The sequence below is a fragment of the Eumetopias jubatus genome, unplaced genomic scaffold (genome assembly GCF_037043125.1).
Source record: "Eumetopias jubatus isolate StellerSeaLion01/CBP00866 unplaced genomic scaffold, mEumJub1_p1.0 scaffold_10, whole genome shotgun sequence".
NCBI lineage: Eukaryota > Metazoa > Chordata > Mammalia > Carnivora > Otariidae > Eumetopias > Eumetopias jubatus.
In genome coordinates, this window is record NW_028274816.1 from 77,752,376 (window position 1) to 77,777,957 (window position 25,582).

The 25,582-nt window shown below is 52.3% G+C and overlaps 1 protein-coding gene across 2 annotated transcripts in view; it reads right to left on the reverse strand.

Annotated features, from left to right (window-relative positions):
• The window catches only part of DNAH2 (dynein axonemal heavy chain 2), a 79,447-nt gene that overhangs the window by 45,333 nt on the left and 8,532 nt on the right, over nt 1-25,582 (reverse strand). The window contains exons 4-24 of one of the 2 annotated variants that reach the window (XM_088028000.1): nt 21,620-21,848; nt 20,929-21,039; nt 20,526-20,764; nt 19,378-19,569; nt 18,776-18,933; nt 18,255-18,342; nt 17,740-17,945; nt 17,190-17,319; nt 16,798-16,980; nt 15,868-16,082; nt 6,527-6,673; nt 5,568-5,724; nt 5,103-5,342; nt 4,655-4,843; nt 4,300-4,447; nt 3,671-3,863; nt 2,272-2,472; nt 2,026-2,182; nt 1,544-1,718; nt 998-1,161; nt 29-190 (exon numbers count right to left, since the gene is read on the reverse strand). In XM_088028000.1, coding sequence (XP_087884126.1) covers nt 29-190; nt 998-1,161; nt 1,544-1,718; nt 2,026-2,182; nt 2,272-2,472; nt 3,671-3,863; nt 4,300-4,447; nt 4,655-4,843; nt 5,103-5,342; nt 5,568-5,724; nt 6,527-6,673; nt 15,868-16,082; nt 16,798-16,980; nt 17,190-17,319; nt 17,740-17,945; nt 18,255-18,342; nt 18,776-18,933; nt 19,378-19,569; nt 20,526-20,764; nt 20,929-21,039; nt 21,620-21,848 — 3,684 coding nt within the window. The remainder of the gene's footprint in view (nt 1-28; nt 191-997; nt 1,162-1,543; nt 1,719-2,025; nt 2,183-2,271; nt 2,473-3,670; nt 3,864-4,299; nt 4,448-4,654; nt 4,844-5,102; nt 5,343-5,567; nt 5,725-6,526; nt 6,674-15,867; nt 16,083-16,797; nt 16,981-17,189; nt 17,320-17,739; nt 17,946-18,254; nt 18,343-18,775; nt 18,934-19,377; nt 19,570-20,525; nt 20,765-20,928; nt 21,040-21,619; nt 21,849-25,582) is intronic. The other variant, XM_028125061.2, reaches the window with a different exon arrangement.

Consider the following 25,582-nt stretch of genomic DNA (forward strand, 5'->3'; position numbering starts at 1 on the left):
CCTCTGCCCCCCGCCGCCCCCCACGCACCTTGTACTCTTTGGCCAGCCTGGTGAGACGGCGGAAGAGCCCATGCGCCATCGTTTCCATGGCCTCCGTCTGCAGCGTCAGGAACCGGCCCATCTTCCACTGGTTCCAGTTCTCCTCCCAGTCCCGTGTGATCTCCCACACCTGCTGCAGCGCATCCAGCTCCTTCACGGCCAGGAGTGGGAAGAAGCGGTAAGGGAGGGTGCTCGGGCCCTCCTCCTCCCTCCACACACAGCAGACGGAGACCCCGCGCTTCCACCCCTCCGGCCGCCCCCGGGGGGCTGGCGGCGGGACTCAAGCAAATGCAGGGACACACACGTTCGTAGCAGCTAGATCTGCTCAAAGGCGGGAAGCAAGCCGAATGTCCACACAGTGGAAGATCACTCGGCACCTACACGCGCTACAACGTGCGTGAACCTTGAAAACGTTACACTGAGCGAACTGAGCCAGACATGAAAGCCATTTGTGCCAAATGTACAGGACGGAAGATCCACGAGTGGTCAACGGGAGCTGAGGGGAGAGGGTGCAGGTTTCCTTCTGGGGTGATGAAAGCGTTTCGGAGCCAGAGGTGATGACTTCACAACATTGTGAATGTATGAAATGCCACCGAATCGTTTGCTTTAAAATGGTTATTTTGTTGGGGCACCTGAGCGGCTCAGCCATTAAGCGTCTGCCTTCGGCCCAGGTCATGATCCCGGGGTCCTGGGATCGAGCCCTGCATCGGGCTCCCTGCTCCGCGGGAAGCCTGTTCTCCCTCTCCCACTCCCCCTGCTTGAGGTTCCCTCTCTCGCTGTCTCTCTCTCTCTCTGTCAAATAAATAAATAAAATCTTTTTAAAAAAATGGTTATTTTGTTATCTGAATTTTACCTACATTTTTTTTTTAAAAAAAAAAGGTCTTCGTGCTCCCATCTTCCTGGTCCTGCCCCCAGCCCCCAGCCCTGCTCAGCACAAGGGCCTAGCCCAGCACACCACCTTCTCCAGGTTCTGCAGGTCCTTGGAGGCTGGCTGCTCGATCTTGAAGATGCCCAGGTTGGAGCGGAGACTGTTTTCTTCTTCCCGCATGGCATTCAGCATGGCCCGCACCTGGGCGATCTGCTCCAAGGCCGCCTGATGTCCCACGTTACTGGTGAAGGGGCCTGTGGGAAATCCAAGGTGAAAGCCCATCGTCCCCTGGAAGGACTGTCATGGTCCTCGTGCCGCTTTGTGGGCAAATCTCCCTTCTCTCCTCACCCGACAGGGGCAGGAAGGAAAACGAGGGACTGCATTGCCAGGATGATGATTCACTTTAGCAAAAACTCCTACATGTGGTGTGAGAATCAGAACCGGCTGGGTCATGGGAAAGAAGGAAAACTGGAAATGCTGTGAGCGGGGCAGTGAGACCAAAAGCACCAGGCCTTCATCCCCTCTCCCCAGCAGCATCTTTCCTCTGCTCGCCCTTGTCCCTACCTCCCGGGGGCCAAGGCTTTGAGACACTGGGTCAACACAGAGGTAGAGGGGGAGAGCTTGAGAAAGACGTACCTTTGGATTCAAAGTCTTCCAGGAGATTATGCGCTTTCTTCTTGAAGTCATCCGCTGAGTGGATGAGGCCTGTCTTGAATTTCTCCTTGTGTTTCTTCAGCATTTGCTCACTATCCAGCAGGATTTGTTGGAAGATGACCCACTCCCCGTTGAGACTGTCCAGCATCTCTAGGACCTGGGGACATCAAGGAGGGGACAATGACCCACGAGCAGGGGGTCTATCCTCAGCCACACTCTTAGGGCCTTGTTTCTGACCCTGTGGACCAGAGTCTTAGGGCCTAAGAGAAATCCATAATCTGACCCAAACTATCATTTGAGTTCTCTGGCTCTCCGAGGCCTCGGGGTCTTGCGCCTTCCACCCAGCTCACTTCTCTGCCGTCCTTCCTGGCGGCCCAGGGCCTCAAACGTGGGCGTTAACTTTCTCCCCGAGCCACTGCTGCCATGGGCCCGATCCCGGTGGACGGCACGCCCCAGGAACTCACGTTCTCCTGAACCGGCACCTCGTACTTCTCGAGAATGGTGAACTGCTCGTGTATGGGGGGGATCTGGGTCTCCAGGTCGGGCAGGTCATGCTGCAGGGTCTCCATGAGCTGCAAACTGACCCCCAGTTCCTCCAGCGTCTGGGGAGGGCGGCTGATTCTGAGGGCAGGCAGAGAGCAGGCAGGTGGGCCCTCCTGCCCCGCCCCGCCGCCCCGCCGCCCCACAGGCCCCACCGGAGGAGCCCGTACTTGTCCCCGTTGTCCTGCAGGTAGGTGTGGAGCTCCAGGAGGCGCCGGGCCGCCATATCCTTGAGCAGGGTCGTGAACTTGTTCTGCCACTCGTTGCAATGCTGCACCAGCGAGAACTTGAGGTGGGAGCAGTCCAGCAGCACGAACTGGATGTTGAGCACGGTCTCCTCCTTCTGCACGTTGTTAGCCACCTCCGTGTAGCTGCAAGGGCCCGTGTCCCCGCTAGGGCGGTTTTCTCTCAGCAGACAAGCCCTCTGCCCTGTCGTGAGTTTGCGCTCTGGTGCCCCGGTGTCCTGCCCCCCAGACCCGCGCAGTAGCTCCGGGCTGCTCCGCTGCTCCAGGGGTGTCCCAGCCACAGGGCTGAGATCCTGTCACCCCCCAACCCCTGCCTGCGAGACAGCAACCACACTCCTTGGTCTGGCATTCGAGGCTTCAGGGTGGCCCAGGTCGGAGTACCCACTGCTGCTCCCCAGCTCTGCGGCCTCAGACAGGCTATTCAAACTGTTCTGAGCCCCAAGTTCTCATCTATAACACGGTGATAATGACAGAGCCCACACCACAAGGACGTGGTCTGCCCTACCTAAACCCCTGGGGCGCATCCATCCCCACACCCGTGTCCCAGACCACGCGCTCCTCGGTGCGCGTGCACATGTGTCCCCATCTCCGTGCCTTTCTCACGCTGTGTTCTCCGCCTGCAAGGCCCTCCCCCCTCCTGCTGCCTGTGGGACCCCTGCCCACTCCGCCAGGCCCTTCATGCAGCCTTTCCTAATGTCCCAGCCCTTCCACGGCTTTGCACGCCTGAATCCTACTTCTTACCACACCAGTGCTTGTGTAGTGACTACATTTGCACAGTGCCTTAGAGCGTGCAAAGAGCTTTCACGAGACTCAGTGACCTCACAACCTTGGGCGCCCGGCTGGCTCCGTCCATGAAGCGTCTGCCTTCGGCTCAGGTCATGATCCCAGGGTCCTGGGATCGAGCCCCGCATTGGGCTCCCTGCTCGGCGGGAAGCCTGCTTCTCCCTCTCCCACTCCCCCTGCTGTGTTCCCTCTCTCACTGTGTCTCTCTCTGCCAAGTAAATAAATAAAACCTTAAAAAAAAAAAAGTGCTTGCTTCTCACCCTTCAGATCTTTACAGTTGTTGTTTCCCAACAGGACCCTGTGGGTGCGCCCCCCCCGACACACACACAAAAAGACAAGACCATTCCACTAAATTTTGTCCAGCTCTGATGTGATCTCTACCCCTTGAGAAACAGAGGTCCCATGCCCTAGCTCCTGATCTTCTCCCATGGTTGAGGACACACATTTTCTGCAGCTCTCCCTTCCCCAACCCTCTTCCCGAGCCCGTAGGCCTGAGCCTCCTCCCGGGATGCTAGGCTTCACAGCCACCTGTGCTCCTTACCGGGCAATGTCAGCGTCAAAAGACGAGACGGGGGGGTTGAGACGCTGGTAGCGGCGAATGAAAGAGTCCTTGTTGATCTCCCAGATCTCCCGATACAAATCCCAGGTCTTGAGGTAGTTCTGCAGCAGGCTCGCGTTGTTGGTCATGCCGCTGCTGATCTGGGCCTGGATCTTCTTGATGTCCTCGTCTCGCTCTTGAAGAGCCAGCAAAACGCTTCTCACTCACTCCCAGCCCAACCCAAGCTCCAGCCTGGGCCCTGGCCACTGGGTCCTCCTCTCCAACACCATCTCCCCAAAGAAATACAGCTCAGCTGTGAGCATTCGTAAGCAGAGGGGGAGTCGGATCCAGCCCGAGGATTCAGAAGGGCGCCTCCTATCCTGCCCCAGTCCCAAACTCGTCCTTCTGAATCTCCCACCCCAGTCCCGAAGCCCTTGAACATGAGTCACTTACCTTCCACTCCCACCACCACCCTTGCTCCCTTCCCCGTCTGGCCCCCGACCTGGCCTTCCCAGCATCACGGAGATGACCAGCCCCATGTCTGGAAACAGCCCCAGCCTCTCCTCCTGGCTCTGGCCCTCCCTAAGTCTCTGGTGGCCCTGCACCTGGTGCCCTCCCCACTGCCCACTCACCCACGATTATATGGATGGGGTCACGATGAAACTTGCGCCTGATGAGAATTTCGGGGAGGTGGCGAAAGACAGAGATGGTGGAGAAGAGGTGGTGGCCAATGTCATTGACCACACCTGCCAGAGTCTGCAGAGTGGGTGAGAATTCCACCTGGCGGGGCGGGGAGGAGGGGGGAAACACAGGGGAGATGGCCTTAGCATGGGCCATGGAGCCTCAGGACTGGGAAGGCTGAACACCTCAGAACCAGCCCTGGAAGCCACAGGATGAAGTCAAGGCCAAGGGATTTAGGGAAGTTTAAGGATTGAGGGAAACCGAAAATAGAGACAGTTTTGGAACTTCAGGGGTCAAGGTCCCCACCTGTGCCACACCTCCCTGTGTGTCATTCTGCAAAATGACCAGGACTCGGAAGAGGGGGTTGGGCGTGGTCTTCCCGTCCCCGTTGATGGCCTTGGACAGCTCCAGCAGCGACCACTTCACATTCAGACGCAGGGCATCCTCCATCATGCGGTCCAGCCGAATCGTGTACAGCACCCACTGCTGCTGGATCTGGGGAAAGGCATGGGTGGAAGGGTGGGCCCTCAGGGGAAACATGGTCACTGGGGAAGGCCATAAGCTGGTTAAAGAGAAAGGTAGGATGCAGAGTCCCGAAGGAAGGAGGTTTGAGAGACTGAAGGTTGGGTGAACCCAAGAGGACAGCAGGACGTCTGAGAAGCCCCCACAAAGGGTAGACAGGGAAACCAAGAGAAAGTTCTGATGGCCCCGGGGGGCTCGCCCAGCCACAGAGCCTTGGTCCCAGGACCCGCACCTCAGGGCCGTCATTCTTGAAGACTTCGTAGGAGTTGGTCATGATGGCCACCACGTCCTGGTGCAGGCTCATCAATTTCTGCTGAACGGCCGCCCGGTGCTCCTGCTGGTCCTCCTCAAATTCCAGGTCCCTGTATACCCGTTTGCCGCTGATGTGCACCAACAGCGTCTCAGATATCTCCTGGGCTCGCCAGCCAATGGTCAGAGTGGAGGCCTTGAACTCATTCACTATGGTCTGCACCTAGAGTCAGACCGCGCCCACAGGGGAGCCTCAGTTTGGGAAGAGACCCTCTGGGCTCCGAGCTATCCTCCCACCTGTCCTCAAGCCAGAGCTGCTCACATTAAAAATAATACACCTCAGCATGCTTCGTTTTTCACACTACTCCCTGATCTCTGTACTGATTATCCACACACCGGTCTTTGGGTCAGCCTTGCAGACCTTCCGAGCCTAGTGACCAGGACCCACCTTGCTGGCGTGTATTCGGCATTCTGTGATGAAGAAGGCGCTGGCCCCCTTCAAGGCCCAGTGCAGTTTCTTGAGTCCAGGGTGGATCTTCTTATCCAGGAATCGGATACGTTCTTTGAAGAGGGCCTGCTCATCTGGGGACAGCATAGCAATGATCCTGTGTATGAGAGAAGACTGGCAGTGGGTGGGACAAGCTCTCCAGGCCTCTCCTCTGCACCAGGAAACTCGGTGGAGACATCGGGAAACTCACAAGGCTACACCGTGCTTTCCAAGAAAACTTTCACCGATAGTGGAAACGCTCTACACTTTGTGCTGTCCACGAACGGTCGCCACTCACCATGAAGTGTGGCTGTGGGGCACTTGACATGTGGCCTGTGCGAATGAGTAACTCAATTTTAAGATTTTACGTAATTCCAATTAAGTAATTAAAATAGAAATAGCCACGTGCCCCTGAGGGCCGCCATATTGGACCGTGTAGTTCTAGATGCCCAGACAAGACTGCTGGCTCCACTCACTTGGACTTTAACTGGGCTGAGAGAGGTACCCAACCCAGAGCAAAGCCTCAGTCCAGAGTTAAGTACCAAGGGTATTAACAGAAGGGTGCGAGTGTGGCCTTGGTTCAGTAACACCGATGTTATCCTATGCCCACGATGCTAATGCCCCCAGTTTCATTCTAGAAAAGTGACCCGGGCCCACAGTATACATGGCTCCAGTGACCTGTGGGGTTGGAGAGGACCTGGTTGGGTTGTTTTTGCTCTCTACCCTGAAGCTAGAAGACAAAAGTGCAAGGGACAGGAATAACCGCAGGGCCATACAAGAGGGTAGGAGAAAGCATTTTTTTTGAGATAGTCAAATGTAAAGGATAGATCCGGCAGGAGACAGATGACATCACGGGACAGATAAGACACAGAGGGGCTCAGAAGGCACACAGAAGGCTGTGCTGAGGACTGCAACCTTACCGATTGTAGTCTCGAGCCACAAGCAACAGGTTTTCCCGAAGAATGCGCAGGTCCTCCTCCCGCTTGGCTACATTCATCACGTAGTGGGGCGTCTCAAAGAGCAGCCGTTCCCAGTAGTCAATCTCCACAAAGAGAATCAGTAGGGACCTCGGGGAGAAAGGGCAAGGCAGCTCAGGGGATTGCTGGAGGGCCTGACCTGGAGCCAGCAGCGGCCCCAGGGCAGCGGGGCTGGGAGGCACAGAGACAGAGATAAGAAATGAAGCAGAACTCCCAGTAAAGAAGGCTGGCTGGACTCACTGACTTTTGCTGCCCTCCCTACCCAAACCCCCACAGCAGTAAAGGGGGCCTTTGTGTGTTTAGGGCATAAACCCTCAGAGGCAGATTGGAAGCTGAGAAGCCGCCGGGTAAGGAGCAGAGCCGGCACCCTCAGGGGGCGATGGAGACCGTTTGTGCCATGGGGCTCTCTGAGCCCCAGGGTGGTGTCTCTGAGCGTCTCAGGAAGGGAAGCTTGTGGAAACAGCTCCCCACCTGTCCCTGCCCCTACTCTGCACAGTTAAGCAAGTTCGCTCATCACCCCAGCAGAAGAAGGAAGGCTCCTGTCTGGAGAGACAGTACAGAGACAGACCGACGGAGGGTCTTGGACTGGGGACCGAGGCCCGGCTGAAGGAGGGGGTGTACTGAGAGGAGGGGACATTAAGGGTCCATGTGCACAGTGAATGTTAAGACCCCCAGCCTTCTTTTCCCACCCAGCAACCGGCGCTCGGGCAGCTGGACAAACACCCTCTAGAACGAAGCCCGGAGGACTGTCCCGTGGCCTCTGGCCAGCCTAAGGGATGAGTTCCAAGGACGGCGACCTCAGGGGTCCCCTGGAAACAGCCCACAGTTGATGAGCCCCACGGCGGGCTCAGCAGAGTTTCCAGTCCGCTTTCCAGCTCCCTGCCCTTGAAGATGGACAATCAAGGATCACAAAACATCGGTCTCTGTCCTTCCTAGCACAAAAGGCAGGGGCCTTTTGAGAAGAGAAGAAAGAGAAACCAAAGAGAAGAAAAGCCAACTCCAAGGAGAGACGAGGGGGCAGGGGCCACGCAGAACAAAAGCTGCCCCCACCAAGTAAGAAGACGCAACAAAACTGTGTGAACATCCTGAGAGAGAGAAGAGAGCATCTGTGACCCAAAACCAGAAGAGCTCTTGGAAGTTAAAGACCATAGCACGACATTAATAAACAAAAAGCCCGTTAACAATGAAATCAACAGGAATCTCTCGAAAGTAGAGAGAAAGACACAGAGATGGAAGGCAGAGAGGACTCTGCATGAAAAAAAGAATAGAAAATGCCCAAGTAGTAATTTTTATATTAACTACATGTTGGAAGGATCATACTTGGGGCAATATCAGGTTGAGTATTCAAACGGATTTCAGCTGTTTCTCATTCCTCTGTTAAATCCAATCCCAGAGAAATCTGACTTGCACATGTAGCCTCCCATCTGGGGAGCTTCTCGCCCTTCCCTCCCGGCTGTCACAGCCACATCCTGAGTGCGCCACCTCTGAGATCAGCCCCTCAGATGCCCTTCCGCCTGAGCCCAGTGTCCTCCCGGGTCCAGCACCTGCCCTCCCAAAGGACCTGATCTTTGACCTCACATCACTGACCACGGGCTCTCCTCCCGCTGTGCGTCCCCCCCATCACCGCCTCCTGATCCACAGACCCTGCCATCTGTCACTTTCGCGGTCCTCCTGCCACTCCTCACTCGCTCCTTAGTGTAAGCCACCTGGCGGAACCCCAACCCTGGTTCAATCTGCTGCCATCCCCCCCCCCCCCACCGCGCAGGTGGCCCAGCAAGACGGGACCACATACAAGAGCACCCCGAGGGCTCCCCACGCTGCATGTGGGGGTCTCCCCAGGCTGCCCCCCTCCTGTGCTCGCGGCCACCTCTGGCAGTGCCTCCGCACTCTCTCAGACCTGCCCCTCCCTGTCTCTGCGGAAAGCCCACCTCCTACACCACAGGGATACAAAAGCCATCAGGAGACTCCACATACTTCCCGCTATAAAACCCAGAAGCCTGGGGACTTGTGTCCCACCCGAGGCTTCTCCCGTTTAGGACGGAAGAGGCCCTCCTCCCACCCAAGGCCAAGGCCCCCTCCTGGGCTCCGCGTCCTGACACGGTTTCCTCCTGCTTCCTCAGATGCCATCCCCTCCCGCTCTCCTCAACAGTTAAAGAAGGCCAAGGTTCTACCATCTTGAAAAAAAACAAACCCAACCGGCCCACCTGGACTCCGTATCCCCCTGCGGGTACCAGGCCCCGCACTCCCCTTCACCGCGCACCTTCCATACAGAATTGTCCTCGAGAACTCCTCTGTCCCCTTCGCCTCCACAACTGCCCTTGTCAAGTCTCCCTGGGACACCTTGTCCCCAAGCCCTGCAGGCCTCATCAGGCCTGGCCCTCCGCCCTCTCACGCTGGACTCCTCCCTGCCTTGCCTTCCTCGGACGCGCTCTTGCGTTCTTCCCTGGCTTCCAGGCCACAATTCCCCTCTTGTCTGCCTGCCTTTTGGTGCAAGTGTCCTTCTGTCTCTAGCATCCCTTGGAAACCCCATTCAGCTGGGCGCTGGAGACCCTGAGAGGAATCTGCTTGCCCTGCATCTCCCTTCAATGCAGGCTCCTGGAGGTTCTTCACATCCAGCACTCTCCCCGGGCGAGCTCATCCATGCCCACAGTTCAGCTGCCTTCTAGAAGCTGCTGACCCCCAGATCTACACGGCTAACGGGAGCTCTGGACTTGCATGCCCAACTGCCTCCTGGATGTCTCCCTGCCTCGGCCCACGGGCACTGTGCACGCATGTCCAGAAACAAACTCATGGTCCACTCGGCACGCGGGGAGCTCCTGGCTCTGGGACCAGCCCCGTCCTGCTGCCTAAACCAGAGCTGCGTGTCCTCCTCCCTCAGCCTCACTGTCCAGCATCCAACCCACTCCCAACTCCTTGGGCTTTTAGAGTCAAAGCAAAGTTCAGAAACTCCGCTATCTCCCAGACACCCGTGGCTCAAACGCAATGCCAAATAGCAATTGGACGTTGGCCTAAAGTTGATCAAAGAGTGCGCGGTCATCCATCTCAAAGAGCGAAGACTCCGGGCAATTGCTGCCATGTGGGACGAGCGCCCAGTGTGACTGGAGCGTCTGATTTTTCAAGAGGGCAGAACACAGAACTATTTTCCAATATAAAAACTGTAACCAGTTAAACATGCTCATGGAGGAAAAGAGACCCGTGACCATTAAAACACTAAAAATAAAATACCCAAATTAACCAATTAACAAGAGATGTCTATACGTAACATCTATTTGCAAATTTTATATATGACATCTCTTGTTAATTGGTCAGTGTACATGGAAAAAATGATTTATAGATATTTTATGCAGATTTAAATACACTGAAAGAAAAAATGCTATTCTTGGATAGAAACACTCAAACCTTAAAGATGTTCATTCTTCTTTAGTTAATCTATAAATTTAACCCAATCCTTGTTCCTATAAAAATAGAAACGGGACTATTTTGGGGACTAAACAGATTGATTCTAAAGTTCTTATGGGAAATAAATATTAAAAGTCTCCCCCAAAAACTCTGCAAAGGGAGAGGAATGAGGTCAATAATTAAAGCAGTCGGGTTCCTTCATATGAAGAGACAGACATACCAGCACAGAAAAGTGAAACCCAAAATAGACACAACGCTCCGTGGGAATTTGTTACGTTATATAAATGAGATCAGGTCAACTGGCTAGCCGTCTGGGGATTAAAAAACACGACTCAGTTGCACATGCTGCTCTCTCCCTACATCAAAATAAGTCTCAAAAGGATCAGACATCTACACGTAAAGAATAAAATCATAAAACGCCGTAAGAAAATATAGAATATTTTCAAAAATTTTAAAAAGCTTGAATAAAAAATCACACGATTTGTAAAATCTGTGTGGTTTCTTTTCTTTTCTTTTCTTTTCTTTTTTAAGGAACGTGTACTTTTAAATCACGATCAAAAGCCCCCACAACCTGGAGATGCTCTCATGAAAGTCTGTGCTCCGAATATTACTGAAATGCTACTTGGAAGCACAATGAGGTGAAAATTCCACAATATTCTGTGCCTGCTCTACAGGCAAGCACTGAAATAACAAAATAAGAAATATCGTAATTGAAGTTTTGCAAAGGATTATATCTTCACCTTTACTGGAGAGGAAACTTCCAGTGAGGGAAATTATTTTCAAGAGAATAGGCCTCTCTCACACATGCACCAACAGTGGATTACCAGGCATTGAAGGAAACCCTCCAAAGTAAAAGAGAGAGAGGCCAAAGCCAAGGAAAATTGCTTTCAGTTTAGGATCCGAAATCCAGCCAAACATCCAACAAGGGGAGGACAGAAGACAACTGTGGTCAGTCACAGAAGAACTAAAAAAATTTGCCTCCCATGCACCATTTCCCAGAAAGCTAGTAAAGAATGCACTCCACCAAAATGAGGGCCTAAACCAAGAAAGAGGAAGACAAAGGAAACAGGAATTCCAACAAGAAAAGAGGCTGGGAGTGGGGGTCGGAATTCCAGGCTAACACCTGAGTAGCAGGCCTCGAAACTAACCAGTTCTACTGACTCAGGAGGAAAGGGAGTTCTAGCAGGGCTAGCTCTAAGAAAGACAGGAAACCGGTTCAGAGAGTGAGGAAAAATACGACCCATCTGGGAGAATTAACGACAGTGAACAGTGTGCTAAGAAAAATAGCGAGGTAATTATCAATTCCAAAAAGAGCAAACATCAGACTAGCCAGGAAAGAACCATCACCACAAAATTCCTCTGCCCAGCCACAAATGGGACTAACAGAGTCATATTAAGCTGAACACTAAATACTGACTTAACCAAAACTAGTGTGAGAGCTACGCTGGACGGATAGCGGGGTCTGGGCATTTCTAGCTGCACAAACATATCCTCCCGTGTTCTTCAGACTGGAGGCTCCACATCAGTCTCCCTGAACACCGCGGCCAGCCCACGTGGGCGAGTGTGCTCCCCAACGTCCCACCGAGATGTCTCTTCATTTTGTCATCTTGACGAGATCTTCAAAGTAACTTGAAGGCCTATCAGCAGATTTTAACCTGTCGGTCGACAGGACTGACTGGGATGATGCCGTCTTGATTGTTGAGCTGAACTCAACATCCTAGGAGGAACTCTTTCCACAGGGATGCTCTTGTCTTTGCCAGAAGTGTGTCAATTAATTTCCAGAAGGCACATTTTATGTTGACAGAAAAAATTTCTTTTTTTTTTTTAGATTTATTTATTTATTTGAGAGAGAGAGAGAGCACGCGAGCACAGGGAGGAGCAGAGGGAAAGAAGCAGACTCTGCTGAGCGTGGAGCCCGACACGGGGCTCGATCTCGTGACCCTGAGATCATGACCTGAGCTGAGATCAAGAGCCGAACACACAACCGACGGAGCCACCGAGGCGCCCCAACAAATAAAATCTCCTTAAAAAAAAAAAAAACAAATCAGCCTGGGAAATTATTTCTGTAAGATATTTCCTCATTGATCCTCAGAGCCGTGGTCAGGCCACAGAGGCAGGAAAGTGAAGTCAGCTGAGTTTAGGGCTGACAGCCCGGAATGAACCGATCCCATAGAGAAGGTCCTATATGGCTGGGGGAAGAGAAGGAATTGCAGGCCCTACACACAGAACACCAACAGGCGTCCCCGTGTCCACCCTCCTGCTCTGGGGCACCCGCATGGTGGTGTACAGGTGGTGTGGGACGCAGGGAGGACATCGGGAACGTGTTCGAGTTACGTGCGATCGGTGAAGCCAGTCTGGCCGTGAAATGTGGTAAAAGCCAATTTGGACTTCAGAGCTCAAATGTTTGGGATATAAGATGGGATAAGAAAAAGCCCCTTGTGAGATAAACTAGGCTCTATTAGGGCCCAGAAGGCTCCGAACTCGGGGGGGGTGGGGGGGGCCGAGTCAGGTGATTCTGAGAACACTCAGGACACTTGAAAAGCATGCTTATTTGCAGATCTTATCTGGACCCTTGAGCACAAAAGGGTGAGCCTGATGAAGTCATCTGCACCTCCATGGTAAGATGTTGGAGAAGAGCGGAAACGGTCTTGGATTTCTTTACTGGTTTGATGAGCCCAGACTTTTCACTTTTCATCCTTCCCCGGAATCATGTTGTTGTTTCCCCCCCCCATACATAATTTACTGGGTTGAGGCGGCTTTATCTTGAAACCACAAAAATGTAAAGCAGCTTATAACAGATCCCTCTAGTAAGCGACTGACCAGGGACAGAAACACTCCTCTCTGGGAGAAGCATTCTAGCCGTTATTTGGGTTTCGGTTAAACCCAGGCCATAAATATTTGGCCCAGAGCTGCCTTGTTAGGCTCTGCTGTAAAGATTATGCAATGGGTGCTTCAGATAAGTATCGCACGTGCTCCTTGAAGGGAGACCATCACAGCAGACTGGCAAGTTCTCTCCTAAGCCTCTCCGACCCCGATGGGCATCCCGCTGGAACGTCAGGCAAACGCACCACGGTGGGAGGACGGGCACAAGGTACAGGGAGCCCGCTCGAAATCCTCCAACCAGTACGGAACATCCAGAAGCCTTGCAGAAACCGTGCAACAACTTATAAGTCCATCAGTCCTGAGCTGACTGAGTCACAGTATACACTATAGGATGCTAGACACCGCGGGGAACAACCACATACTGCTCCCCGTACAGAATGGAACCCCCACCCCACGCGTGTTGTTAACCTTAAAAAAAAGCAAGTTGCAAAAAACCCCGTTTACGATGTGATCCTATTTTGTGTGCAGTGTGTATTTTGGATTACCTGGTAATCGAGATTAGCTCCAGGGAGTGGGGGCTGGGGGCTGGATTTTCACTGTTTCCTGTATATATTGCCACATCCAATTTTTTTTTTTTTACAGGGAGCAGGCACTATTTTTATAATTTAAAAATACCCACTAAAGATTTTTAAGTCAAAGAAAAACAAAAGTATGAAGTGGGGGGTGGGGGTGGTAAAAGAGAGTGGGGGATAAAAAATAGACCAAACCACTAAGCATGGTTATCTTTGGGGAGACGTTTTTCTCTCTTTCACTTTCTTGCATCTTGTGAATTTTCTAAAATTGTCACTTTTATAATGGGAAAATTAATCATTTGAAAACACTTTGGATGCACAGTGTATATGGTATGCTACTATTTGTATAAAGAGACTGTTTATGTACCTATCCACTCTTATTGCTGGAATATGTTCCCCGAGAAACTAGTGACACAGACTGTGTACAGAGAAACTGAGTCACAGGGATACAGCAGTGGAGTCGGACTGTTCCTTGTCTACCCTGGTGTAAATATTGAGTTTTGTAACATGGACCTTATATCACCCCTTGTAAAAGGTTAAACTGTTTTAAAAACTACAACTATTATTTTAAAAAATGATAATAAAATAACGTTTACAAAACGACGATATCTCCTTGCTAAATCTGCTTTGAATGTCCTGTGTTCGCGCAGCTTCCTGAGGCAGTTCTTTTGAAGGGAAAATCATGTTTGTGGATTGTTGGTTCTTCGTGAGGACTTCCACATACGCCATCTCACCTCGTGACAAGCACAGAAAAGGATTTTTTGATAAATAAGGATAAGGAAACTCCGAGGAATTCGGCGGCTCGCCCGAGGTCACAGGGCAAGGCACATGGAGCCCAGGGTTCAGACTCTGCCCCGAGGATTGGGAGGAGGCACGGCCCCCAGCCCGCTGGGGCGGCTTACCTGTGACGTGTCTTCACCTCTTGCTCAACCTTTGTCTTCTCTCATACTTAAAATGTAAACACGGGGGGCGCCTGGGTGGCTCAGGTGGTTAAGCGACTGCCTTCGGCTCGGGCCATGGTCCCGGGGTCCTGAGATCGAGCCCCGCATCGAGCCCCGCATCGGGCTCCCTGCTCGGCGGGAAGCCTGCTTCTCCCTCCCCCACTCCCCCTGCTTGTGTTCCCTCTCTCACTGTCTCTCTCTCTCTGTCAATTAAATAAATAAAATCTTTAAAAAAAAATGTAAACACGGATCGTTGGTGCTACCACAATTCTGTTATTTGAATACAATCCTTTGATTCCAGGGAAAAAGGCAGCTGCTGGGCTGTGCACGTTCATATTGGTATCACTGCAAGTGCGTCCATCCGTCCGTCCGTCCGGGCGTCACTCCAAGCACAGCCCCTTTGGGAGCACCCAGCTTGACGGGACAATGTGTCTTGCAGATTCAACCCCGTTATCTGCTTGCAAATGTCACCGCGAGGGTAATACCGACCTCGTCCCCTGTCTCCTCAAAATCAGAGTGTTGACTTACGAAGCCGTTGTTCTACGGGGCCGCTTGGCCATACCTCAAACACCCATGGACCTTCTCAGGGCCGCTCCCCGACAGCCCCGCCGGCCAAGGACGGGTCTCCAGGCTCCAGCGTCTCTGTCCTCACGAATGCCTCTCCTCCCCTGACACACGGCACCACTCCTCCACCCTGTCCCTCCACCGTGGCGTGTCCTTGCACCCTGGTGCCTCCCGTCCCCTGGCCTCCGTCTGCCCCCAGGCCCTGTCTAGCAAAGCCCCTCGTGCCAGGGCCCAGCAGATCAGGACTGCCTGGGAGTCGAAGCCAAGGCGAGGAGCCACAGCCCAGGAGCCGGGGAGGCAGCTGATGACAACGGGGAGCCAAAAGCAATCAAGTGGAAAGTGATTGCCTTCCAATTAAGAAAAACTGTCACCAGACGGTTTGCAATCTCTGTAGACAGATGTCTTACAGAGCTCCTTCCTTAGTGTTCTCTTCTGCATCTTACAGGCCTCGGGGCCTCGGGGCCTCAGGCTCCCCCGCAGAGTGGCCGTGGCCAGGGGCTTTGCCATCCACACATCCGTGGCGCCTACCTCGGTTCCCAGCACGGGGAAGGCTCTCGCGGTGGAAAATACGTGAATCACTTACACTGTAAAGGATGGGAACCTGAAACTGTCCTAACTGGAAAGCCGTAGGAGGGAGAGAGAGTGATCCGCCAGCCCCACCAGTCGTCCGCCCCCCCCCCCGCCACAAACCCATACCTTCGCCGGTGGCCCGGGTGACTTAGCTGGGCCGCCATGGCCATCTAGTGGCCGAACACCTACATCACTGGATCAGTGGGTTACTGGGGGCTGCCTGTTTGTGATGGGTTATTTTGGAGAATAAACGGTAGATCAAAGGCAGGCGGGGCTAGTCCCCGTATTACAGCATATGAGAGAGTTCCAAACCAGAATGGCGCGTGGAACCGAGAGACAGCAGTTACGCTCCCTCTCTGGGGAGAGCCGGGGACGCGCGCAGCAGCGGGGCAAGGAGTCAGACTGGGTCTCGTACTTGTCAAAGTTGACATCCAGCATGCCCGCCTTCTCCTGGCTGATTCGTAACAGTGGCGTGTCCAGCCGCCGGATACAGTCCTTGTCCAGCGTTAACGTCCAGTCTTGGAAGGTTTTTCGAACCAGTTCATCGATGGCCTGAACCATCTGCTGATAGGTGTGCACGCTCTCCTCTCCCGTTCCAATGTGGGGCAGGAAGTGAGCACTGGATAGACACTGAGGGGGAGGGACAATGGCTGGCCCGAGCCCACGAGCCACCATCCCCCGCGGTACGGTCTCCCACACCGCGCACCCATCAGGCGTGAGGCCCAGTCTGACCGCTCAGAGCCACACAGCAGGGTGAGAGAAGGAGACCAGGGCATGAGAGAAAGGGAGTCAGCAGCGTGAACGGGAAAGCACAGAGATTCAGCTCAGCAGACGTCAGCAAAGAAGGGGAATGACAGCAGGTGAGGATTTAAGAGGTACGAGGTGGAAAACCAGTATGAACCCTTCGTCACCACGGTCCTCACTCGGCGATCGGGAAGATGCCTCATTCTCACCCAGAACCAACTACATGATGGCAGGCACCTCGGTAGCCTTCAACCTACATTCCCCAAAAGCTCTTTGAGAGGCATTTTTCCTGTTTCTTTGTGCCAGTTCTTCTAGGAGGACAGGGCCCTCTAAGGGCCTGCCCAGCTTCTGGGATGCTGACCCTATTCCTCCTGCCCCCCCCCCAACTTTGATGGGAAATGCCTGCAATGACCCGTGTCTGCCAACTTCATCAGAAGCCATGGCCACCTCACTGACCAGCACCTGCCACTCCCTTGGCCCATCATGAAGACTCTCTGGGGAAACTCCCTGGATGGGGCCCCCACCCCTGCCAGCATGGGGCACAGCCTGCGAACCCCCCCAGCTCCCTGAGAACAAGTTTTGGGAAAGGCCAGGCGCTCACGTTCATGACCCTGTCGATGCGGTGCCGCAGGAGCCGCATCCAGTGGGCCCGACCAGAGTACTGGGCCATGTAGGGCTCCAGGTATGACCATTTCTTGTTCAGCTCACGGTTCACCAGGGCCAGCTCGCTATTGAACAGCATATAGAGATCCACCGCCTTCTTGTCGTAGGTTCGCTTGATGGCCTAAGGAAGGGAAAGAGCCTGACAACAGGGCCTGGGGGGCCGGCTTCCTTCCCTCCAGTGACTCCTGCCGAAGGAGGCGCACTCCCTAGAGATCCAGAAGCGAGGGGAGCGGAGGGAAGGGAGGACTTGCGGAAGGGCATGAATGGAGTTGGGACTGAAGGAAGCACAGGAGGAAGCAGGGAGGTAGGGGGAAGGGAGGGGGGCGGCACCTCCCGCGTGGCAAGCCTGTGGAAGGTGTCCAGCAGCAGCACTCCCTGCTCCACGTCTCGGACCAACTCGAAGGCGGAGGTGATCAGGTTCTGAGTCATCACCTCCAGGTCTTTGACTCCAGTGCGAAACCTGCACCGTTAGAGAAGCGTGGGGCCGGGCGGGCGCAGTCGCCGGCCCCGAGGACGCCCCCCACCCCGAGTAGGAATCCCGGGTGCCGAGGGCGCCCCCGCCCCCCCAAGGCCAGGCACGCAGAGCGTTACGCTCGCGCGTTAATCGTCTGTTCCCCAAAACGACACAGTGAGATGGATTCCATGGCTGGCTTTGTTAGATGAGGAAACAGGCTCTAACGGGTGGAACAGACGTGCCCAGAGCCACCAGCCCAGTACGCGGCACAACGGGGGCTCCAGCCCGAACCCTGCCTCTGAGCAGCGGCTCCTCCCCACCCCTGACCTGTCACTTCCACGCGGGGCTTTGGACTCGGGCCCCTCCTCCTGCGCTCTCTTCCCCGCCTCCCTCCCCTGCACCTCCGCCGCGGAGGGACCCCCTCACCTGTTGTAGTCCTCGTGCCAAGAGGTGTTCTTGACGTCCAGGATGCCCCCGCGAACAGCCCGCAGCACCTGGAGATTCTTATGAAAGATGTCCTCGATCTCCAGCAAGTTGCGCGTGATCTGGGGCCCTTGGGCACCAAAGAAGCGAGGCAGCGGAGCCTGCTTGCCATCCTCCCAGCGGGCAAAATGGTACTGGCAGTCGCATACCTGAAATGAAGTCCGCGTGAGGGAGCCTCCTGCTCCCTCTTCTGACCACGTCGGGCCTGCACGCTCAGGCTTGACTGAAAATGTCCAAAACGCGAGGGAGGACCCGCCAGAGGCAAGGAGCTCCTGGGATGACCTTTGGCGGTGGAAGGAACGGCGAGACACCAGGGCCACGGTAAAGAGGCAACAGTCTAAGAGAGCGGGACCAGCGACAAGGGAAGAGCGGGGAAGCAGCCTGCTGAGCCTCTGCGCCTCCCACCGGCGGGGGGTCCGGAGCCCCCTGTAACCCTCGCTCCCTGACCCTCTGCCCACCTCAATGAGGTCCTTGCAACGCTGCACAAAGGCGTCCACCTGGGCAAATATGCTGGTCTGGTCGAGCACCCAGCCCGCACTCGAGAACCTGTGTTGGGAGAAAGAGGGACCAAATCCAAATGGAGGGACGCTGGCTATCAGCCTGCCCGTGCAAAGCTAGAACCAGGAGTCCTAGGAGGGTCTTAGAAAAGGAGACCCCAAGAAGCAGTTCTCCTGCACAACTGAGGGAGAAAGGCAAGATGTCTCCGTTCTGGAAGGAGCTTTGTACATAATGGAATTTCAGACCTTCAGGCCAAGCGAGGAGGAGTAAAGCAGGAAGGATTCCTGGAATCAGGGGGCACGGTTATGAGAGAGAACCTAGGGCCGGGAGCTAGGTAGCTGTATCCAGAGAGGAAACGGGGACCAGGTCTAGGAAAAGGGAATCTGTAGGCTTCTAAAAAGTGCAAGTGAAAGGGGTCATCTCCGCCCTCAGGAGGAACAGAGGGGGTAACAGACAGAGACGGCGGGGGACCACGTCGTACTGGGTATGCATCTGCACGGCCCGCAGGTAGTGATCTTTCCAGGCCTGACAGCAGGCAATGCAGCCCTGCAGGTCCTCCTTGCTGGAAGTGACATGGCCCTCAAAGATGCGGTCCAGAGAGATGGCGTGGCAGCACAAGCGAATGATCTCGTTGCTCATCTGCAGGAGGGGCCGACAGCCTCAGGTCTCAGCCTCCCAGGCTTGATTTGGCTCCCAATACCCAGCTGACACGGGCTGGGGGGGAAACCTTCGGGGTTCTACCTGCACCCCGCTCCCCAGTTCAGCTCAGCTCACTTCCCAGCGAGTGCTCAGCCTGGGGTCCGTCCTTCCTGCCTCCCCTGCCACGCTCCATGGACTCCCCTTCTCAAAGCCCCTCTTCCCACTTTGGCTACTCCATCAGGAAGCAAGCTGTCCAGCACAGGCCCCAACCCAGAGCGCTCTAGGGTTGAAGAAGCAGGCAGAAGCCCACGGTCTCTGTCTGACCCCCGGGGCCACTCCTCACTGCCTTCCACCACATGCTTCCGGCTGAGTGAACGCCCCGGTCTCCAGCAAATCAGCTTCACCGCCCCCACCTCGCCCCGTCCCAGCCCGGCAGACACATACCTTTCGGAAGAGGGAGGTCAGTCTCTCCCGAGTGTTGTAGTGGGGAGAGTTGACCCAGATGATGCGGATGAGACTGATCAACTTGGGGAGCTTACTGGAGATGTCCTTAGGCCGCATGTAGGCCAATTCCTGGTAGGGCTCCTTCAGGATTGACAAAAACGTCAGGTTTGACTGTGCTTGACGAGAACCATCCTGGTGGTGAAGAAAGACCCAGAGTAGACTTTCCATCAGAAAGAACCGGTTCAAAGCAAGCACTGTTTACCCATGGGGAAGCACACCCTGAGCTGCCTCTCTCAAAACCTAGTACCAAGCATCTCAGGTCTCTGTGAGCCCTCAGGACAGGAGTTGCCAGCTGTCTGCTCTTATTTGTGTGCTAGTTCCTAGCACAGTGTCCTTGAGACTCTTCTCATGGTGAGTCCGTCCCCCCCACTAGACCAGGAGTCCCCAGCTCGGGCTTTGTGTCCACTCCTCCAGTTTCCCCAGCTGGATTCAGAACCCCGCACAAGGTCGATACTCACCAGCTGTTGATCAGCTCACTCAACAGCACCCCCACTCACACACACACCCCGCCATTTCACCCAGCACCCTTCACCACCCTGTTCTCAACCAGTCTTCTAGACTTGTCCACCTAGCTGTGGCTCAGTCCCCTCACCACCAAGCTCAAAATCCCGCCTGGGGAGAGAAGTCCTCCACATCCATATTCCATAGATCACCCTGCCCTTCTGGGTGTCCCCAACGCTAACATAATCAGCTTGTCATACTTTATCGAATTTATTTGCCATGTGTTTATCTTGCAATTCTCTTGGCTGAACGCTATGGGTTCCTCTTTGACCTCGTGTCATCTAGTGATCCTCTTTTGTGTAAGCCTGGTTTTCTGAGCTGGATTATAGGGGTTGGGCTCATGGCAGGTACTCCATGTATATTTGTCAACTAACTGGAGTCTCCCTAACTAAACTACGAGCTCCCTAGGACCCTGTGTCCTACTACGTTTGTACTCTCCCCCAAGTGCAAGTCCAAACACATTGGGGGGGGATCAATCTTTGCTGTTGAGGATTACACTGGCTCCCTCCGCTTAATACCCAACTAACGACTGTCCCAACCACTATCCACCCTCTGCTGAGCCTCCATCCTTGGGGCCACTCACAAACCTGGATCTGCTGGGCCAGTTTCATAAAGGGCGCCAAGTAGGAGGACTTGGCAAGTCTCAGGATGGATTCAATGTGCTTCACTCCCTGCTTCATCAGCTGCTTACTGATGCCAGACAGGTCCATGCATCGGTTGTGCCAGAACTCAATCTCCTCCAGAGGACCTAAATTTTCTCCTGTCTCCACAGACTCCTGGGCACTGAGCACCTCCTTTATCTGCCGGGTCCAGTGGATCATGGAGGCTGCCGGGGAGAGTACAAAACCTCTTACACTTTTCTATGCTGCTCCCCAGTTGTGTCCTTCCCTCTGCCACCTACGTAGCCCTCCTCACCCAGCTCCTTTCTCTGCATCTGGCCTCTCCTCTCCCCTAGGACCCCCCAACACACTGGCAATGCCGGCCACTCACTCTCCAGCCGCTGTACCAGCTCTTTGTCCTTAACCACCACCTCCGGCGCCATGTTCATGGCCTCTGCAGGAATGTAGAGAACGGTGTGCCCCTCCAGTTTGTATCGAGTATCTAAGGAAAGGAAAGAACCATGGAAGTTCACAGAGGGGGATGAGTTTATGCCAGCCCAGTTGCAATCACGGTTGATGATCTGGGGCCCAGCTAGTATGGTGGATTTCAGGAGAACAGGCAAAAGAAACGATGACTCAGGTTTTTTTGTGTTTTTTTTGTGTTTTTTGTTTTGTTTTGTTTTGTTTTGGATATCAAGAGGAAAAATGACAGAAGGCAAGAGGGAAACCCCATTGAGGTAAAATAAGGTCAAAGATCTGCACCACGCCCTCAACACTCTCTGGTATGATATATGCACTCCCCCTAGTAGCCCCCACCCTGCCATTTCCCCTTACCCCACGTGTACTCTTGGAAATATCCAACTCTATGTTTGAGCAGGTCTCGTCAACCTTCTACAGCAGGAAACTGTATCTGCACTGGAAGGCAAATTCTGTTCCCTGATCCACTCCTTCAACAAGCACGTACGGGGACCTGCTCCATGCCAGGCTGCACAGGTACCGGGATGAATCTCCCACCTGCCTCATTCAAGCTACTGTCGGTGCAGTACCAGAGAGAAGCCAGGTACTTGAGGCTTTCTGCTCACCTGTGAGGCAAGCCAAGAATCTGTGCAGATGAGAAGCAAAATGATTCCGAATACTCTCTGGCCAGGTTGTGTTTGTAAAGATCTGAGGGGCAAAGACACCACTGAGCAGCCGGAGCAGGGCCGGGATGTAGGAACCCCGCACAGTCCCATACTGCACAGTTGCCTCAAAGTTCTCCGGGGTGATGGGAACTGGTACGCAGCGAATGAAGTAGACAATCTGGTTCTGGGTCTGCATGGAAGACAGTGGACCCAAGATCAGTCTCCAGACCCAGCATGATACCCAACGGGAATCTGAGGTGCCAATCATGAAAGTCTGGCTGAGTTCTTCATCACATTCCCTTAGCCTATCCTGATCCTTCACCAAATGGAGTGCAAGGTGCTTCCTGCTTCTTTGAAGGTAGGGACTGTGGGTTCTGTCCAACTTGGCTCCAGAACCGAGCACAGCTGACTGGGACATATTAGATGCTCAATAAATGTTGGACGGATTAGATGGAAGGAAAGGGATAGAATGGAGGCAGCCCTTTTAGCTATAGGAAAAGTGGGAAGGAGAAAGAACGGAAGTAAGAGGTAACTGTCTAGGGTCTCCCATTTCAGCTGTATACACCTGTTGCCCAATTTTTCGTTTACCCTTCAGTTTTGTTTCTGGTGAGTTTGTGTGGCTGTTACTGTTGTTTACATTCAGAAATGGCATAACCTTCGTGTTATCACCTTAAAGTTTCTAACTTCTACATGCCTGGAAAGGCCATTCCTCCCTAAGGTCAGATTCACCTTTCGTGTGTGCATGCTCTTGTACCTACTCTTTATAATTTATGTAATTTTAAAAACTGAAAAGAAAGCACAAAGAAGAAATTAATAATCCCCCATCTTTCCACTACCCAGAATTAAATTTTGGCATTTCATGTATATTTTTTTAAAAGCTTAACACCATTACTTTTGTTAAAATGATATACATATGTAATACCATATGATTTTACTCATGTGTGGTATTTAAGAAACAAAACAAACGAGCAAAGGGAAAAGAGAGAGAGAGAAACCAAGAAGGAGACTCTTGGGGCACCTGGCTGGCTCAGTCAGAACAGCAGGCAACTCTTGGTCTCAGGGTCGTGAGTTCAAGGCCCACACTGTGTGTAGAGATTACTCAAAAATAAAATCTTTAACACCTAATCACTTAAAAATGAAGCCTTATCATTTAAAAAAAATGACATACATGTGTTAATTATAAATAACTGAAGACGACTATGGGGATAAAAGCTAAACTGTCATCTAAAATTCCACCACTCAGACATTAATGCTGTTAACATTAGAGAAAATGTCATTCCAGACATCTTTCTATAGACTGACACGTACAGAACAAATCAGTTATAACTTATTGCAAAATAGGATCAAGCTATTTTTGATTAAAAGTATTAGATTTAATTTTACTTGGATTTAATAGAATAAAAAGACACCGGTGTGATTAAAACATCACTGAGCTTCAGTAAGTGTTTCTTCACCGGAGAGAGAGACTTCTTTCTGAAAGACCCCTTTCTAAAATCATATGAGATTATTAAAAATATTGAGGTTCAGGGGCAACTGGGTGGCTCAGTCGATTGAGCATCCAACCCTTGGTTTCGGCTCAGGTCATGATCTCAGGGTCGTGAGATCGAGCCCCGTATCGGGGTCTGCATTCGGCTGAGAGTCTGCTTCTCTCCCTCTGCCCCTCCCCCTACTCACACTCGCTAAATAAGTAAGTAAGTAAATAAATAAATAAATAAATAAAACCTTTAAAAATTTTTTTGAGGGTCATTTTCCACTACCTTTCAATGTCAAGCCCTAGTGACTCTGCTTTGAGAAATAAGGACACTGGCACCTCATACCCCCTCTCTTGCTCAGCCCTGCTCAGTGTTTGTTATACTATTATGTTTACACCCTCCAGGCTGGTGGAATTTGTGTTCCACAGCATAACCATAACGCCAGTGGTTATTTATTATTAGTTTTCATTTAAATGAATTGAATGCTCATAGATTCTCTATTCCTGAGTCTTGGGTTATTTTTTTTTTAAGATTTTATTTATTTATTTATTTAACAGAGCACAAGCAGGGGGAACAGCAGAGGGAGAGGGAGAAGCAGACTCCCCACTGAGCAGGGAGCCCAATGCGGGGCTCGATCCCAGGACCCTGAGATCATGACCTGAGCCGAAGGCAGACGCTTAACCGACTGCAAGCCACCCAGGCGCCCCAAATCCTGAGTTATTTATTTGGTTCATTTCTTTTCTTCTTCTTCTTTTTTTAAGATCTTAGTTTTAAGTAATCTCTCCGCCCAACTTGGGGCTCGAACTCACAACCCCAAGATGAAGAATCACACAATCTTCCAACCGAGCCAGCCAACCTGTTTGGTTCATGTCCTAATGGAATAGATTTCCACTGATGATTTTATTTTTGTTTTATAGAGTAGCGTTCTTTCAAGAACGCTTTCAATGATTACGCATTTGTTGCCTTTGTATTTGACCATCCCGGCTGGGAATAAAACACTTGGGGCACTCTGCCCTTCCTGGAGAACTCTGTGAAGGTGTTCTTCTGGGTGATCGGAGAAGCCTGCCACCAGCCTAATGTCTCCTCTTGGCGGACGATTTGCTTTTTTGGCTAGAGGGCTTTTTTGGCTAGAGGTGTTTTTGGTAAAACACCTGGGCTCTTGCTCCCTTTTCAGATTTTGTTCAATGCCCAACAAATTTTTATTTGCCCCAAGTTTTTATTTTGAAACCAATTCCAACTCATAGAAAAATTGCAAGAAAAGTGCAGTGAACAACATACCCTTCATCTAGACCCACTGATTGTTCACATTTTGCCCCATTTGTGCTCAAGGGCACTCCCTTACTCTCTCCTTCTCCCAGCTGAGCCATTTGAGATTGAGCAATAGACGTCACGTGACACTGCACCCTTAAATACTTCAGCATACAGCCGGGAAAAATGAGGATCTTCTCCAATATACCCAACACTATAATTACCACACTCAGAAAATTAAACTTCATATAATACTTTATACAATACACAATATTCAACTTTCCCCCGTGGTCCAAATCATCTGATTGTTTCCTCATTATTTGATTCAAGCTGAATATTCTTGGCAGGAATGCCACATCGGTGATGTTCCTAAAGAATTAATTTCCTTGGAGTTTATAGCTTACCTAAGACGTGTGTTGGCATTAAACATGGCGAAATAAATTTTGTGGGAGAAAGTACCTTCTTTCAAGTCCCAGATTCAGTTCCTTCTGCAGGTCAGGGAAATCCTTTGTATTTTACCTCTTAATTTACACTGCTTCATTCCTTGGCGCTCTATATTATCTCACCCTGTCTTATTAACTCTTCTCTAATTATGTTGTCATTGGCTTTCTCTTCTTCATGCGCTGTAATTATCTCAAGCCTCTCTTCTGCGACAACTCACATTTGCAGCAATAGCTAGTCAGTTCCTTGCTGTTTCTAACCTACGAGTTTTGGAACGTGCGGCTCTATTTCCTAAGATCGGCGATCTCCCTTTTATCTCTTTCTCATGTGGCATCATTTCGTCTCTCCCTGTTTTAAAAACTGAATTCATGCTCTTAGTAAGTTGTGCTGGAACATAATGCTGTTGTGAGGAGTCTCCTGCTCTGCTGTTCTCCTTTGCATGCTTTGTTCCACGTTTTTGCCCTCGATGCAATACGCTTGCAGTTGCCATGCAATTTCTGTCCTCATGCTTGAACAGCTCCGCGAATTCGTCCTTTCTGCTCTGACGTCCTGTGGGTGACTCCTTGATGTCCCGCTGTGAGAGCCCAGTTTCTTCTCCCTGCCCCCCACTCGAAGTGAGAGGGAAAGGGTTGGGTGTTTTTATGTTCTGTTCACTTTTCTCTAGCCTAAGAGAATTGTATGAGGGGACGGGCAGGTGGTTAAGGCTCATTTCAGAGAGTGTAAAATTTTGGGTAAAACACCTGGGCTCTTGCTCCCTTTTCAG